A 12,492-nucleotide genomic window follows, 5' to 3' on the forward strand; every position below is an offset into this window, starting at 1 on the left:
ATGTGTCACTTCGAGGCAAATTGTGAAAAAAACGTAACTCTCACAATAATTATAGTGACACTGTCTTAAAGCCAGCAAAAATACCTACGTTTTGATGTATAATTTGTGGAAGTTGAGTGGAAATTGAGCGAGTAGCAAGGAGTTGTTCAGACATGAAGAGAAAATTCAGAACGGACGAGTGTGCAGTGGGAGTTAATTGCATAGCAACCATAGCAACACATGTATTTTCTGAAAAATCACAAAGTTGTAACTGAAAACTTAAAGAGTCATTACATGAAAACGGTAACAGATATGAAAAAGCTGAATCACACAGGAATAGCCCAATCATCTGAGAACGTTTTAAAGTTTGAATGGAGTTTCTAGGTGAAAGTATGAGGAAGTAGTTAAGTTTCAAAGACAAGCAAGTTTTAGCAGAATTGTAGAAGTTTCCCATTCATTTCAATGGGACAAATTAAAGGAAAAAAGTGTAATATTTTAAAAAGTATAATAGTAATAAGTACCAAAAGATATAGCAGTCGAAAGCAGAAATAGCAGAACAGTTTAGAGTTTGAATGGTAAAAATCGGCTGAAAACTGAGGGAGTAGTTAAGCGGCAAAGAAACGGAGCAACTAGAATAATAAAGGATAAAGAATAAAGAGAAACAGGATCTCAATAGTGTGGATGCCTACGGCATCCACCCAAATATACTGTGGGAACATCATGATGGGCCGGTATTGGCTTGTTATCAGGATGTCAGTGTTGTTTATCTGTTGGGTCATATTAATTTTGCTGTGGGAAAAAAAAAAGTGTTTTCATGAAGTGTTTTTTTCTCCCCAGCACAGCACAAAAACATGGAATTAAAAAGCCAAAAATCAACTTTCAGTCAAATTGTTATTTTAGGCAGACTACTTGCTCTGAAATTCTAAATCAGTGCTAGCCTGTGAGAGTTTAAGATTGGTGTAGTTGTCCATCCGTTCCAAACTGAGAAACAGTCGGCCCTGGTCTGTTTCTAATAAAGACATTTGCAACCTTCTTATCCTTCTTTTGTCCACCCAAACACAAAACTATAGATTTTAAATTAGTTTCTGTGGCTGGTGCTTCTACTGATCACAAAATTGCCTCCCTCCCTAGTTTTAGTCTGTCTTTCACATGAAAGTCTTCCAAGAGAAAGGTCAGTGGGTCTTAAAAATAAATAAATAAATACCAAAAAACCAGGTGACCTTTCAGGCCTTCTGAGTCTCCAGCAAATACTCACCAAACATGTTGCCAATATGCCCGTTTCTCGTCAAAGGCCGCAGCTCATTCTTGCCCCAAGCATAGCGCTTGTAGTTATCCCAGGCAAACTTCATCATCTGCAAAATAAACAGAGGGCAGACAAACGGGTCAGTCGGCTGACAGCAAAGCATCGCAGCTCCAAACCCAGTCATAATTAAATTGGTATAGCTCCAGGCAAACAGAATGATAGATATTGATCAGGTCTGAATTAAGGACACGGATGCAATTATAAACACATAAACCACACTGCTAAACAATACGGTTGACATTTTCACAGCAGCTACTGTTATAAATGACAGACTGACTGGTGTCTGCAGACAAAAGTAAACCTCTTTGAGCAGCACATATTGCTGTTCAGATAGCTGTGATCTGCAAAGAAAATTCCCAATGCAATAATATAGAACAAAAAGGAGCAAGACAAAAAAGTAGAGGATTACAAGAAATGATTAAAGCGTTCTCATCCACCAGCAGCACACTAATCAACTATATTCATAGCTCTTTGTTGTAAATGTCATGTAATGACTATAGCTTTCCAGAAGTGACCAACCTCCAAGAAAACAACTTTAAACTTCTTCAAACTGCTAAAAGTCAGAAGATTACATCAAATGTTGATTTAAATATCAGTTTGAATAATATTTAAGGGGGCACAGTTGCAATACATCCGTGTGCAAGCTGAGCACTCGGCCATAGAAATTTGGCAGCGTAATCTTAACATTGTCCGTATTTGCTTGAGAAAGAATTTGTAAATGCGATGAAATGAAAAATAAAAAGAAATCAGAACTGAGTCAGTAAAAATTCTCTTTTAGCCTACTTTCTTCTGAAACCTATTAATAATGAAACAAGAGTAAGAATCAAATGTGAATCACAGCATCAATTTTTACATCCTTGACTTTTTACCGAGATCAACAAAGCGATTACAAGTATCCTGAGGGGAATATGAATATATGTAGAAAATGTAACGTAAATATAGCAAAACTTCATGAGAAATAAACAAATATTGACTTAATGGTTACAATAAGAAAAGAAAAATCAGGGTTCAATGAGTCGTTTTCTGGGGTCGATGAACATCTGCACAAAATGGGATTCCATCCATTGTCCCCACATCTACACCGTAGCTGATTCAACTATTGAGATCTAGGATACTGGTTTGGTTAAAATGTGGAACTAAATCATCATGATTTAGTTCTTGTAAACTGAATTGTTGCCACCATCTGACTCGAGTGGGTAAATCTTGCAACAATGTTGCCGCTTTGTTGCAAGATTTACCCACTTTTCACAGCCTTTTATTTTATGTCTTTCTCTCCTGCAAGAACTCCACTCTCTCCCACTGAACTGTTCAGTGAGCTAAAGCACCCAGACCGAGCCTGCTGCCAAAGCTTCCAGTGTTTGCTGTTGATTACCAATAGATCTCCAGCTCCCACACAATGACATTGAGCTCTTCGCTAGAGACATTCTAGCAAAGGCTCTGCAACTCTGAATGCACTCGTATGAATGGGAATCCTACATTTTAGCTCCACAATATAAATGCATCTCCAACCACTGTACTGCTAATAAACATGGATCATTTGTAGTTACAAAGGACCTCTCGATTAAGCAACGTTTCCCTTCAGTTCAGCGGCTATCATAATTGGGCATCAAAGCACCCCAAATAAAAATGTAATGTTTTTTTTTTATACCATCGTAAAAGAAACGCCACGATGCATGGACGGGTGCTCAGTGCAGAATGCTTGAAAATAAACTAAAAAGTAATTACAGCTCAAACTGCACAAAGTGCTTTCAGTAGTGACAGGTTCATTAAATTCATCTTCTTGTTGCACACAATACAGCAAACACAACCCAAAGCGGTCAGTATGTGCACAGATGTGGGCAGATGAGTCAGGATTTCCAAAATCCCCACCAGATGATGTCATCTCTATTATCAGTATAGTATGCTGTAAGACTTCTCTCTGAAGGTGGTTTCATATGAAGCTTTGGGAAATAAATATGAATCTGATTATTGCTGACAGGGCCTCCAGCTGAAAATCCTCTCACCCTAAAAGCTTATTATAGATACCACAAAGCATACAGAGCTCCGGCTATCCTTCACACTGGAAACAACCGCACTGCTCAAATTAGTCTTAAATTCAGGGTGGTAAGATTTGGTATCAAATGAATTATGAGCTCTATAACTATTCTGGAGCTGCGGTGCCGGTATAATTTGTTGCTTGGCATTTTAATTGCACCACATATTGAATGACTATGCAGTGAAAACCTTTCGTAGATCAGTAAAGGGTCATCACTGTTGTTTCTCCTTACTTCAGACCTGGCATTAAATCTGACAAAGCAGCATTTTTTAAACAGCGCCTTTTCCCATTTACACAAATGAATACCGACAATGAAAGCAGCAGCAATCGCTCAGAATGTGGAAAAACAAGCACCCAATATGATTAAGGGAAATAGAAGCAATGAATCTTACGCTGGAAATATGTTCACGAAGGTAATCATTTTCTCCAGTAAATGTTTAAAGAACAAAAATAGCCAGAGCCAGCCTCGCTGCGTCTCGACAGAACGCTCTGCCTCACAGAATGAAAACCAGGAAATGTCTCAAGTTTTATTTGAAACTTACTCCATCTTTTATAATGTCAGCCTGTATCACTCCTCTGGTGGATTTAAAAGCCAAAGCACAAAAGAAATAGGAAAAAGTGCACAAAATGCAGGATTTGGTAAATGTTAAAACTCCTCGTCCTTCTCCGTTTCTTTTTGAAGGATGTTACAGACGATATGCCACAGCATTAAAAAAATTTTTTAAATGGCATGATGGAAGTTGGAGTTTATAATCATCAAATAAATGTTAAGAAAAGCAAAAGAAGTAAAATGGCAGCATTAATCAGCAACAGATTGACTTCAGAGTATGCTAAAATAGAGGATTTCATTCTTAAACGGTACTATTTAATAGGTAGATGAAAATCAAATGCACTGGTGAATACAAAAACATCAGTGTTAAAATCCTTTCCACTTCAAGTAATTTCAAGTTATGTGTGCATGTAACTGCAGCCAGTACTTGCTATTGAAGCTCACATCTGTGTTGCTGTATTGCTTTGCAGGGGTCACAGCGTGGGAAGATCGAGGTCACACAGCTATACGACTGTTGGTGTACAGACACACGACACATCGACACACCATCGTGATGCAATCTGCACCGGTCAATATTTGCTGCAGCAGCAGCCCAGCATGCTACCCCCAAAGCTGCTTATTCAAGAGGGCAAATGGATGAATGATCCATTTCCACGGGCACACAGAGAAGACACAGACGTGATCTGACAGCGCTCCGACTGTTCTTTGGTTGAACTAATTGGCTTGTTGTTGGGAGAGGCGATCCACGAGCGGGCCAGTGATTAAAACAAACCAGGACCGTAGGTCAAAAGCTGGTCACATGGTGATATATTGCTGATCACATGGCCGAGATGGGTATATGTGATCCAGATCATATCCAAGTATTCATTTCCCTTCCTGCTACATTTTTTAAAAATGCAATACTGTTTTTTTTGGCTAAAAAGAAATTAAATCTAGTTAATGTCAGCCCAGAGGATTAGAACCACCTAGACTATAAAAACATAGTGGATATCCAGATGTGGTTTTATAGAGTTGCTCATCAATCTCCCTTACACTACAGGAGTGTACAGTTAAGTCAGTAAAATCCTCGACTGCAGGGACCCCAAACTGATCAGCATCAATCAGAGCAATAGCAAGGATATCTAAAGCCACAAAAATGGGGAAAGGAATGAAACAGGATCTTAAACATTTGCTGTGGCAAGATTAAAAGAAGTGAGTCATTTTAGGGATAAATCCATAAAAAGCTTGACATGAATTTTAATGAAAAATTACATTTTTAAGGTTGCAAAATACAAAAGACAAAACATTTGTCATCTCGAGGTGTATATCAGACTCTGTTAGTGGTGTAATCCGTATAAACTGAACAGTTATGCATCAGCTTCACACAAAAGATGAATGGCTGGTTATATCATTTAGAACAATTTTGCTGAATGTGTAGATGTGCTTTTTGTACACTCAAAGGATGATACGCTTTGGGGTTCCTGCATCTGTTCAATCCACATCTGCTGCTTATATTAATGTACAAACAGAATGTATCAGAAGGTGCATAATCGCACACTGCCGGTGACTAAGAGGGGGCTGATATGCAAATCTGTGAGTCATGTGTGAGAAGTCATGAAAGAACAAGTGGAAAAGGGACTTCAATGGGTTGTTGTTAGCAAGAGGTTGAGGATCTAAAGCCGACAGCTGGTTGGTCACTTTTTGTGAGTTCAAACCATTTTGTTATATTTGGACATACAATAACTGGCAGCCACAAAAGAGCTTTTACGGGCCATTTTATACCCGTGATTAGAACTTCAAAAGATGATTTAGAGTAAGGAAGCATCTGGCAGAGACAATCTGAGCTGGGGTTTCTCTGACGGGAAAAAAGAAGAAGAACAAGTAGAAGAAAAAAGCAGCTTCTAAAGCAAAACCACTGCTACAATGAAAGAGACCGTATAACGAGAGTGTGCCAGAGGGGTAGGTCTGAATCGGAAGTTTTGATGAAGTGATAAGTCCTCTGAACGGTAGGGCTGAGCATATATTTTAATAATGTGACCCACGGCATTCCACAGCAAATGCAAACACAATTCAATTACTCAGCAAGAGGGGGTTCCCATATGGTTATTCCCAAACAATATAAATCTGCAGTTTTCCCCTCACAACTCATCATAATTTAGAGTTGATGGCGTCCATCTGCTGCTTCCACTGTTTGGTGTTGCATAAGAACCACAGGATGACATAATGCTCTGTGTTTTCTCTGTTAGGCACTTATGAATATGTTCCACTATGTTATAGTCTTTGGTTTGAAGTAGAGAGGGACTCATTTCTCATTTCCCATTCCATATTTGATTCACTGTTCAAAGTAACACTTATTTATCTAAAACAGGGTCTTTTGCAACCTCTCAGTTCAACCACTGTCTGAAACAAGATGTTTAAGTTCTTTACTCCTTCATTTTGAGCCAACTTACGTTTCATTGGATGCTCACAGAAGATTGACAAGTGGGCGGGGCTTCTTTGTGCCTGAGACCATGTCATGAATCAGGACACTTTATTAATCCCAGAGGTAATTATGTGGTCACAGTTGCTAAAGAGAGTAAGTTGTAACAAATCAACACACCAATTAAATAATTTACAACATTTACAAAATATTTAAAAAAAAAAAAGCTCAAATAATAAAAATCCCAGTATATAACACAAAATTTTAAATAGACAAAGCTGAAATTGAGATGCTCCTCTTATCATTTTGTTATTTTCTCAGCTCACCTTGGAACGGTTTGCAGCCGAGTGTGAAGCGGTGGGAATGAGAATCAGCACCTCCAAATCTGAGGCCATGGTCCTCAGCCGGAAAAGGGTGGAGTGCCCACTCCGGGTCAGGGACGAGTTCCTGCCCCAAGTGGAGGAGTTCAAGTATCTCGGAGTCTTGTTCACGAGTGATGGGAGAAGGGAGCGGGAGATCGACAGATGGATTGGTGCAGCGGCTGCGGCGATGCGGACGCTGTACTGGTCTGTTGTGGTGAAGAGAGAGCTGAGTGTATAAGCGAAGCTCTCAATTTACCAGTCGATCTATGCCCCTACCCTCACCTATGGTCACGAGCTGTCGGTAGTGACCGAAAGAACGAGATCGCGAATACAAGCGGCGGAAATGGGCTTCCTCCGAAGGGTGGCTGGCCTCTCCCTTAGAGATAGGGTGAAAAGTTCGGCTATTCGGGAGGGGCTCAGAGGAGAGATTATATCTCTCGGCTGGCCTGGGAATGCCTTGTTGTTCCCCCGGTCACCTCCTAAGCTGGAGGAGGTGGCTGGGGAGAGGGAGGTCTGGGCTTCTCTGTTTGGGCTGAATAAATGGATGAAAATGGATGGATGGATGGATATTTTCTCTGTAGAGGTTGTGTAGATGTTACAGGTGTGAAGATCCCTTTTTGTGCTGATATTGAAGCCAGCAGAGGTCTGGGAATCTGCAGCAGTGAGCAGAGCACAGCACTCTGCAACCTCTCTAACTTTATGCGCTGTACTGCTTTGTGGCTGAGGTGCTGTGGTTTCTAAATCGTTCCATGTTGCAATAAGACCACTTACAGTTGATTGTGGAATATCTAGAAGGGAAAAAGCTTCACAAACTGATTTGCTGCAATAGTGGCATCCCATTACAGCACCACACTCGTATTCAGCGAGCTCTTTCCAACAACCCATTATTTCACAAATGTTTGTAAAGGGGCCGCCTGGCTAGGTGCCTGATTTTATACACCTGTGGCAATGGCAACTGTATTGGATTCATGTGTCACATGTCATCCATATTTGTTTTTTTCCCCACATACTATAAAACTATGAAATTTCATCAGCCTGATTTTAAGCTCAATTAAGTCCTCAAAGCAACTAAAGCCCATTTTTTCAGACATTTATTGCTTCATCAATCTGTAACGTCATTCTGTCATTCACATAAAGGTCACTTTCAGATTAATGTTCCCCACAGCTTCATCCATGACACAGACAGAGAGAGCTTTATCCGGGAAAGAAGGAGACAGAGCTACATGACTTGTATTTTTGTTACGTTTGAGTAAATCTAAAATAGCAGTAAGTGGTTCATTTTATATGCTGTACTATCGCTAATCTGGTCCCCCTCTGTAATGGGATTTTTTCATTGTACTACAGTGCATATCCAGCAATGACCTGGCATAAGAAACTATAGTAAAGGCAGAAAAATACATGCAAAACAGCAGCAGGTAACGGTTACAGAAGGACCAGTATTTTGATGTTCACAGGTCGATTATACAGTAAACGAGCCAGTGGTATGCTTCTATACTGTTTTAGTGAAACTGCCAACCCCCCGTATACCTGTATGCTCTGTGTATTCCTTTTGTGGGGGGGAAAAAATAAAAAAATACACAAATCATGTTGACTTGTTTATCGCTTCCTCAGATAAACAACTTGGATTATTTCAGACTACACGGACAAGAGCCTGCTCTCATAAATAAACATGAAGCGCGCCTCAAAATGCTCTTGACACCTTTCCCGACCTGCCTGTTTTGTAATGCAGTTGTTATATTTGGTTCCACAAGCGAGGCATCCCTCTAATCTGAGGAGGCTTTCATTGGAAAACGGATAATAAATCACCCCGGCACCCTGGCATGATAGCCTCGAGTCACTGCTGCGTTAACGAGGTGCTGTGTCATCACCTGAAACCAGCTGCACCTTTGGCAGGAAAAACACAGAATCAGCTTCCTCCCATTGTTTCTGCCTTAAACTTCCCACCTAAACTTGAATACCTTTCCCTCTCGAATTTCCTCTTGCCTCTCGTATTAGACCTGCTCTGGAGCAGAGCCATTTCCTGCCTATTAAATCCACATTTATTGTGAGCGGTGACACAGCCTTCTTGGTCTCTGAAGGCCAGTGAGGCCACCCTGAGTCAGCACAACACTCTGGTCAATTACGAGCAAGTCCCAAAACAAAAGCCACAGTCGGACAACCAGGACGAACTGAGCTGTAGATCATTCATGCGTGGAATTAATGAATGTCTGGGATCAACATCAGCCAACCATCCCCATTACAGATATTGTTTAAATTGGGGGATAATACTGCAAGCGGAGCAGAAAAGATGCTTCAGAGTATAAGCTTTTTTTTTAGTTTTTTTTTTATTAAAAGTCAGAGTTGTATTGGGGTTTTTTTCCCCCAGAGAAGCTACAAAATACTGAAAGTTAAATAACTGTAAAGCCAAAACAGATTTCTGATTAGAATGTGTCCACATAGTGTTTGTAATTAGCATCAATTGGTACACTCAGAGACACTTACACCCAGCTGCAAGTAGAGCTGGGCGATATGAGATTTTTTCATATCACGATATGTTTTTTTCATTTCAGGCGATAACGATATCTATCACGATATAAGCCAAATAACTATATTTGTAAGATTTAAATGTGCCGTTGCTCACAAGTAAAATGTGAAATAATCAGCAGCTTGTTTTTATTTAAATATTTATTTCCCATAATAAGTTCAACAGGGTAGATGTACTTAAGGAACATGAGACTTTTTCAGATAAATAAAGGCAAATATTGCAAACTACACAAAAGGCAGCCGCTAAAGCGTTTAAGTTTCAAAATAGAACAAACGAAACAGACTAAACTGTCAATTCCACTTAGAAACAAAATATTAATTCTAAAAATAAATCTTAGTTTGTTTTACAGAAGAACAGACAAAACTGACTAACTTTTGTCAATATCAAATAAACTGAGAACTAAAAGGAAATTCTCAATCTCTCCTTGTTGTATAGCTTAGCTTTTCAAACAGTTTTAACAGTTACTTTAGTCTGACAAAAGCCGAATGACGAATTAGCGCTTCCAGTCAGAGACTGAGGCTACGTCCACACGTACACGGGTATTTTTGAAAACTGAGATTTTCCGTTTTCGTTTTAAAAAATAATCCCGTCCACACATAAAGGCAGAAATGAAGGAAAACGCTGCTATGAACATGCCAAAGCAGCAGGTGGCGCTAGATTCCTAACCGTACCGAAATGTTGGCCAATCAGAAGTCTAGAAGCCTCGGTGGGAAAAAGTAAACAAAGCTGGGGCATAGAAGCAGAACAGAGTCGTATGTGTGGAGGGACAGTAACTGTGTGTATATGTAAGCATTTAAACACTGCAGAGAGTAGAATTAACAGTAACAGTATTGTAGAAATTCATTTCACCGAAACAATAACGTGGCGCACAGTGTGACGCATGCACCAGTTTATTGTATTTCCAGACTTGCTTTCGGCACAATTTACAGTGCACACTACTCTGTTTTTTGTCAGACTTGAAATAGCCGAAATACCTTCCCACTACGGAACTTCTGTGGCTCTTCCGTTCGACAATCTCTCCGGCATTGGAACCATCATCTGTTTTCTCTTCGGTCACGCTCGGTTGATTTTTCTAGTCGGCACACTCATTTCCTCCTTTACGCGCTGGCTCCATTACCCGCTGGCTGTTTCCCAAACAAACACACGTGCGGCTTGGCACTTGTGCTGTACGTAACAAGTCACGCGACGTGACGCTGCGGCTGTGATTGGTTTGGCTCTGCGCTACTTAATTTGGATTGGCTGACTTTTTTTTTTTTTTTTTGAGGACAAGAGCGGCGAGGTCTATCGCGATAGCTTAATTTCTCTATCGAGTAAAAGTTATATCGCGATACATATCGTTATCGTTCTATCGCCCAGCTCTAGCTGCAAGGAACATTATTTAAGCATGCAAGTGTTACAACTGATGGGGACACCTGGATTCAAGCTCCAAGCTTGAGATCTGCCTTTTCAGATACTAACCAGAAAATAATCTTTCAGGATTTTTGTCTGATGTGAAATTCATCACGCCAGCTACCACAATAAAATAAAAAAATAAAAAATAAAAAAGTATCCCTCTTTCTTTGGCAGGTGTCCACACTGCTCTCTCCAGCACAGATCATTAGGAGAGATCCTTAGCGTGTGCCAAACTGTCTCCTGAGCGTCCACCACTAGTGGATTGAGCGTTTCGGTGCACCATGAAAGATTCATGCCAGAAAAGAGAGAAGTGCCACAAGGACCCTATTAAAGTGTCTGGACTCTGGTGTTGAATTGTTGGGGAGGTAAACCTGAACTGTTAATGTGCTAAAATAGCCCCAGTAGAGTCTACTTGTTTTCTATAAAGGGAAATATGACAGCAGAGTTGGAAAAGAGATATAAATAAGGCTTAAAAACTAGATTCAATTTCAGCTTCAAGCTCAAATAAAAGGCTAAATCTTGTATGAGCCCTGAAACGACTCCTGGCAGTCTATATCAGCTTTAGAAGTTATAGAGGGCAAAAGCAACCCTCCAACATTCATAAAGGCAACAAAGTTAGAATTGAAGCCTAACCACATAATGCTGTCTCTCTATGTATTCTTTAAAATACTGCAGGGTCTTTACCTTGTTCTATAAAACCTCTTGACGTGCCAGTTATGAAAGTGATTTTGCACCATGCAAATAAACCTGAATTGAATTGCACTGAATTGCTGCAAAGGATTAAAACTGGCAGGGGCACACCTGCAGAAATGGAAATTAGAAATATTTTATGTAGACAAAACCCAGACTAAAAAAAAAATGGACATAGTATCTGTAAAATCACTGACCTGTTTCTGAGGTGACTCCAGGTGAGCTATTTCTTTATAGATCAGTCACTGCAGCAATACGATGCAAAACTGAGCACAATGTGTGTAAAACTGTTCAGGCAGAGGCACCAAAGCAAGGCTCAACATCATTTCCCTCGTTAGCCACTGCAACTAGTATAAACACGTAGCATACACAGAGAAGTTTGGGTTGTTTCAAGCACTGCAGAACAGTTAAAGTGTGCTTTTCCAAGCCAGCATCTAATGACCATCACAGGAACTAAAGCTTAAAAGTCTGCAGTTCCCACAGCTCACAGGAACATATCGGAGCTTAATTGTTGCTACTCACTCTCTTTGCTTTCACCACAGCAGTTTCACCATCATCAATAACGCTGCCTGCCAGGCACCAGATGAACGGGGTTGGTGACTAGCTGGTTTATCAGCTTTAGTTAGAGATGAAGTGGAAACGAAAACCTTAGCTAGAGGGAGAATGAATATCAGACTATTTGTTAGGCCTCCTGCACATCTCGCAGTGTTGCTCGTGGCTTACCAAGCCTGCTTTCCGAACATAATTACAAGCCCAAAGAGAAAACAACGCATAATTAGTCCTTTGCTTTACAACAATTCGATGCAAACGTTACATTCGCTATTAGATAAACATCTCTCGACTCTCGATTCAGAGCTTCAGTGGCGCGCATTGTTTAGAATACGCAACATTGTTGAAACACTGGATTAAAGCTTGTGTTCAAGGAGCTGCTCTTTCTTTATGCATTCAGAGCCCTACTTTCCAAAGTAATGTTTGTTTGCACAGGAGCCTCCAGTCAAACCGTTTTCCTTCCTTTCAGTTACTGGGGATCACCGAGCCAGCCCAATCAATAGACCTTGCCAGAGAAGCTGATGGAATCTGAACAAGTGGAGAGCAGAGGGGATTCAAAACTTAGTGGAGTAACAGAAACTTTTCCAAAGTAGTACTTTATGCCCCCGAATCCCTCAGAAAACCCTAACTGACTGACTATCATCCACTTTTACACTTCTTGCTGACAGCAGCTCTCTCCTCAGAAACAAGCCAGTGATGAAATTGCAGGG

General features: G+C 40.4%; 1 protein-coding gene across 5 annotated transcripts in view; it reads right to left on the reverse strand.

Annotated features, from left to right (window-relative positions):
- Window positions 1-12,492, reverse strand: part of LOC309717104 (mannosyl-oligosaccharide 1,2-alpha-mannosidase IC) — a 213,546-nt gene that overhangs the window by 118,635 nt on the left and 82,419 nt on the right. For 4 of the 5 annotated variants that reach the window (XM_082551397.1, XM_082551393.1, XM_082551394.1 and 1 more), the window contains exon 2: window positions 1,235-1,331. In XM_082551397.1, coding sequence (XP_082407523.1) covers window positions 1,235-1,331 — 97 coding nt within the window. Of the gene's footprint in view, window positions 1-1,234; window positions 1,332-10,125; window positions 10,508-12,492 lie in introns of those variants that run through there. The other variant, XM_082551396.1, reaches the window with a different exon arrangement.

The sequence above is a fragment of the Aulonocara stuartgranti genome (assembly GCF_965226115.1).
Source record: "Aulonocara stuartgranti genome assembly, chromosome: 11".
Classification (NCBI taxonomy): Eukaryota; Metazoa; Chordata; class Actinopteri; order Cichliformes; family Cichlidae; genus Aulonocara; species Aulonocara stuartgranti.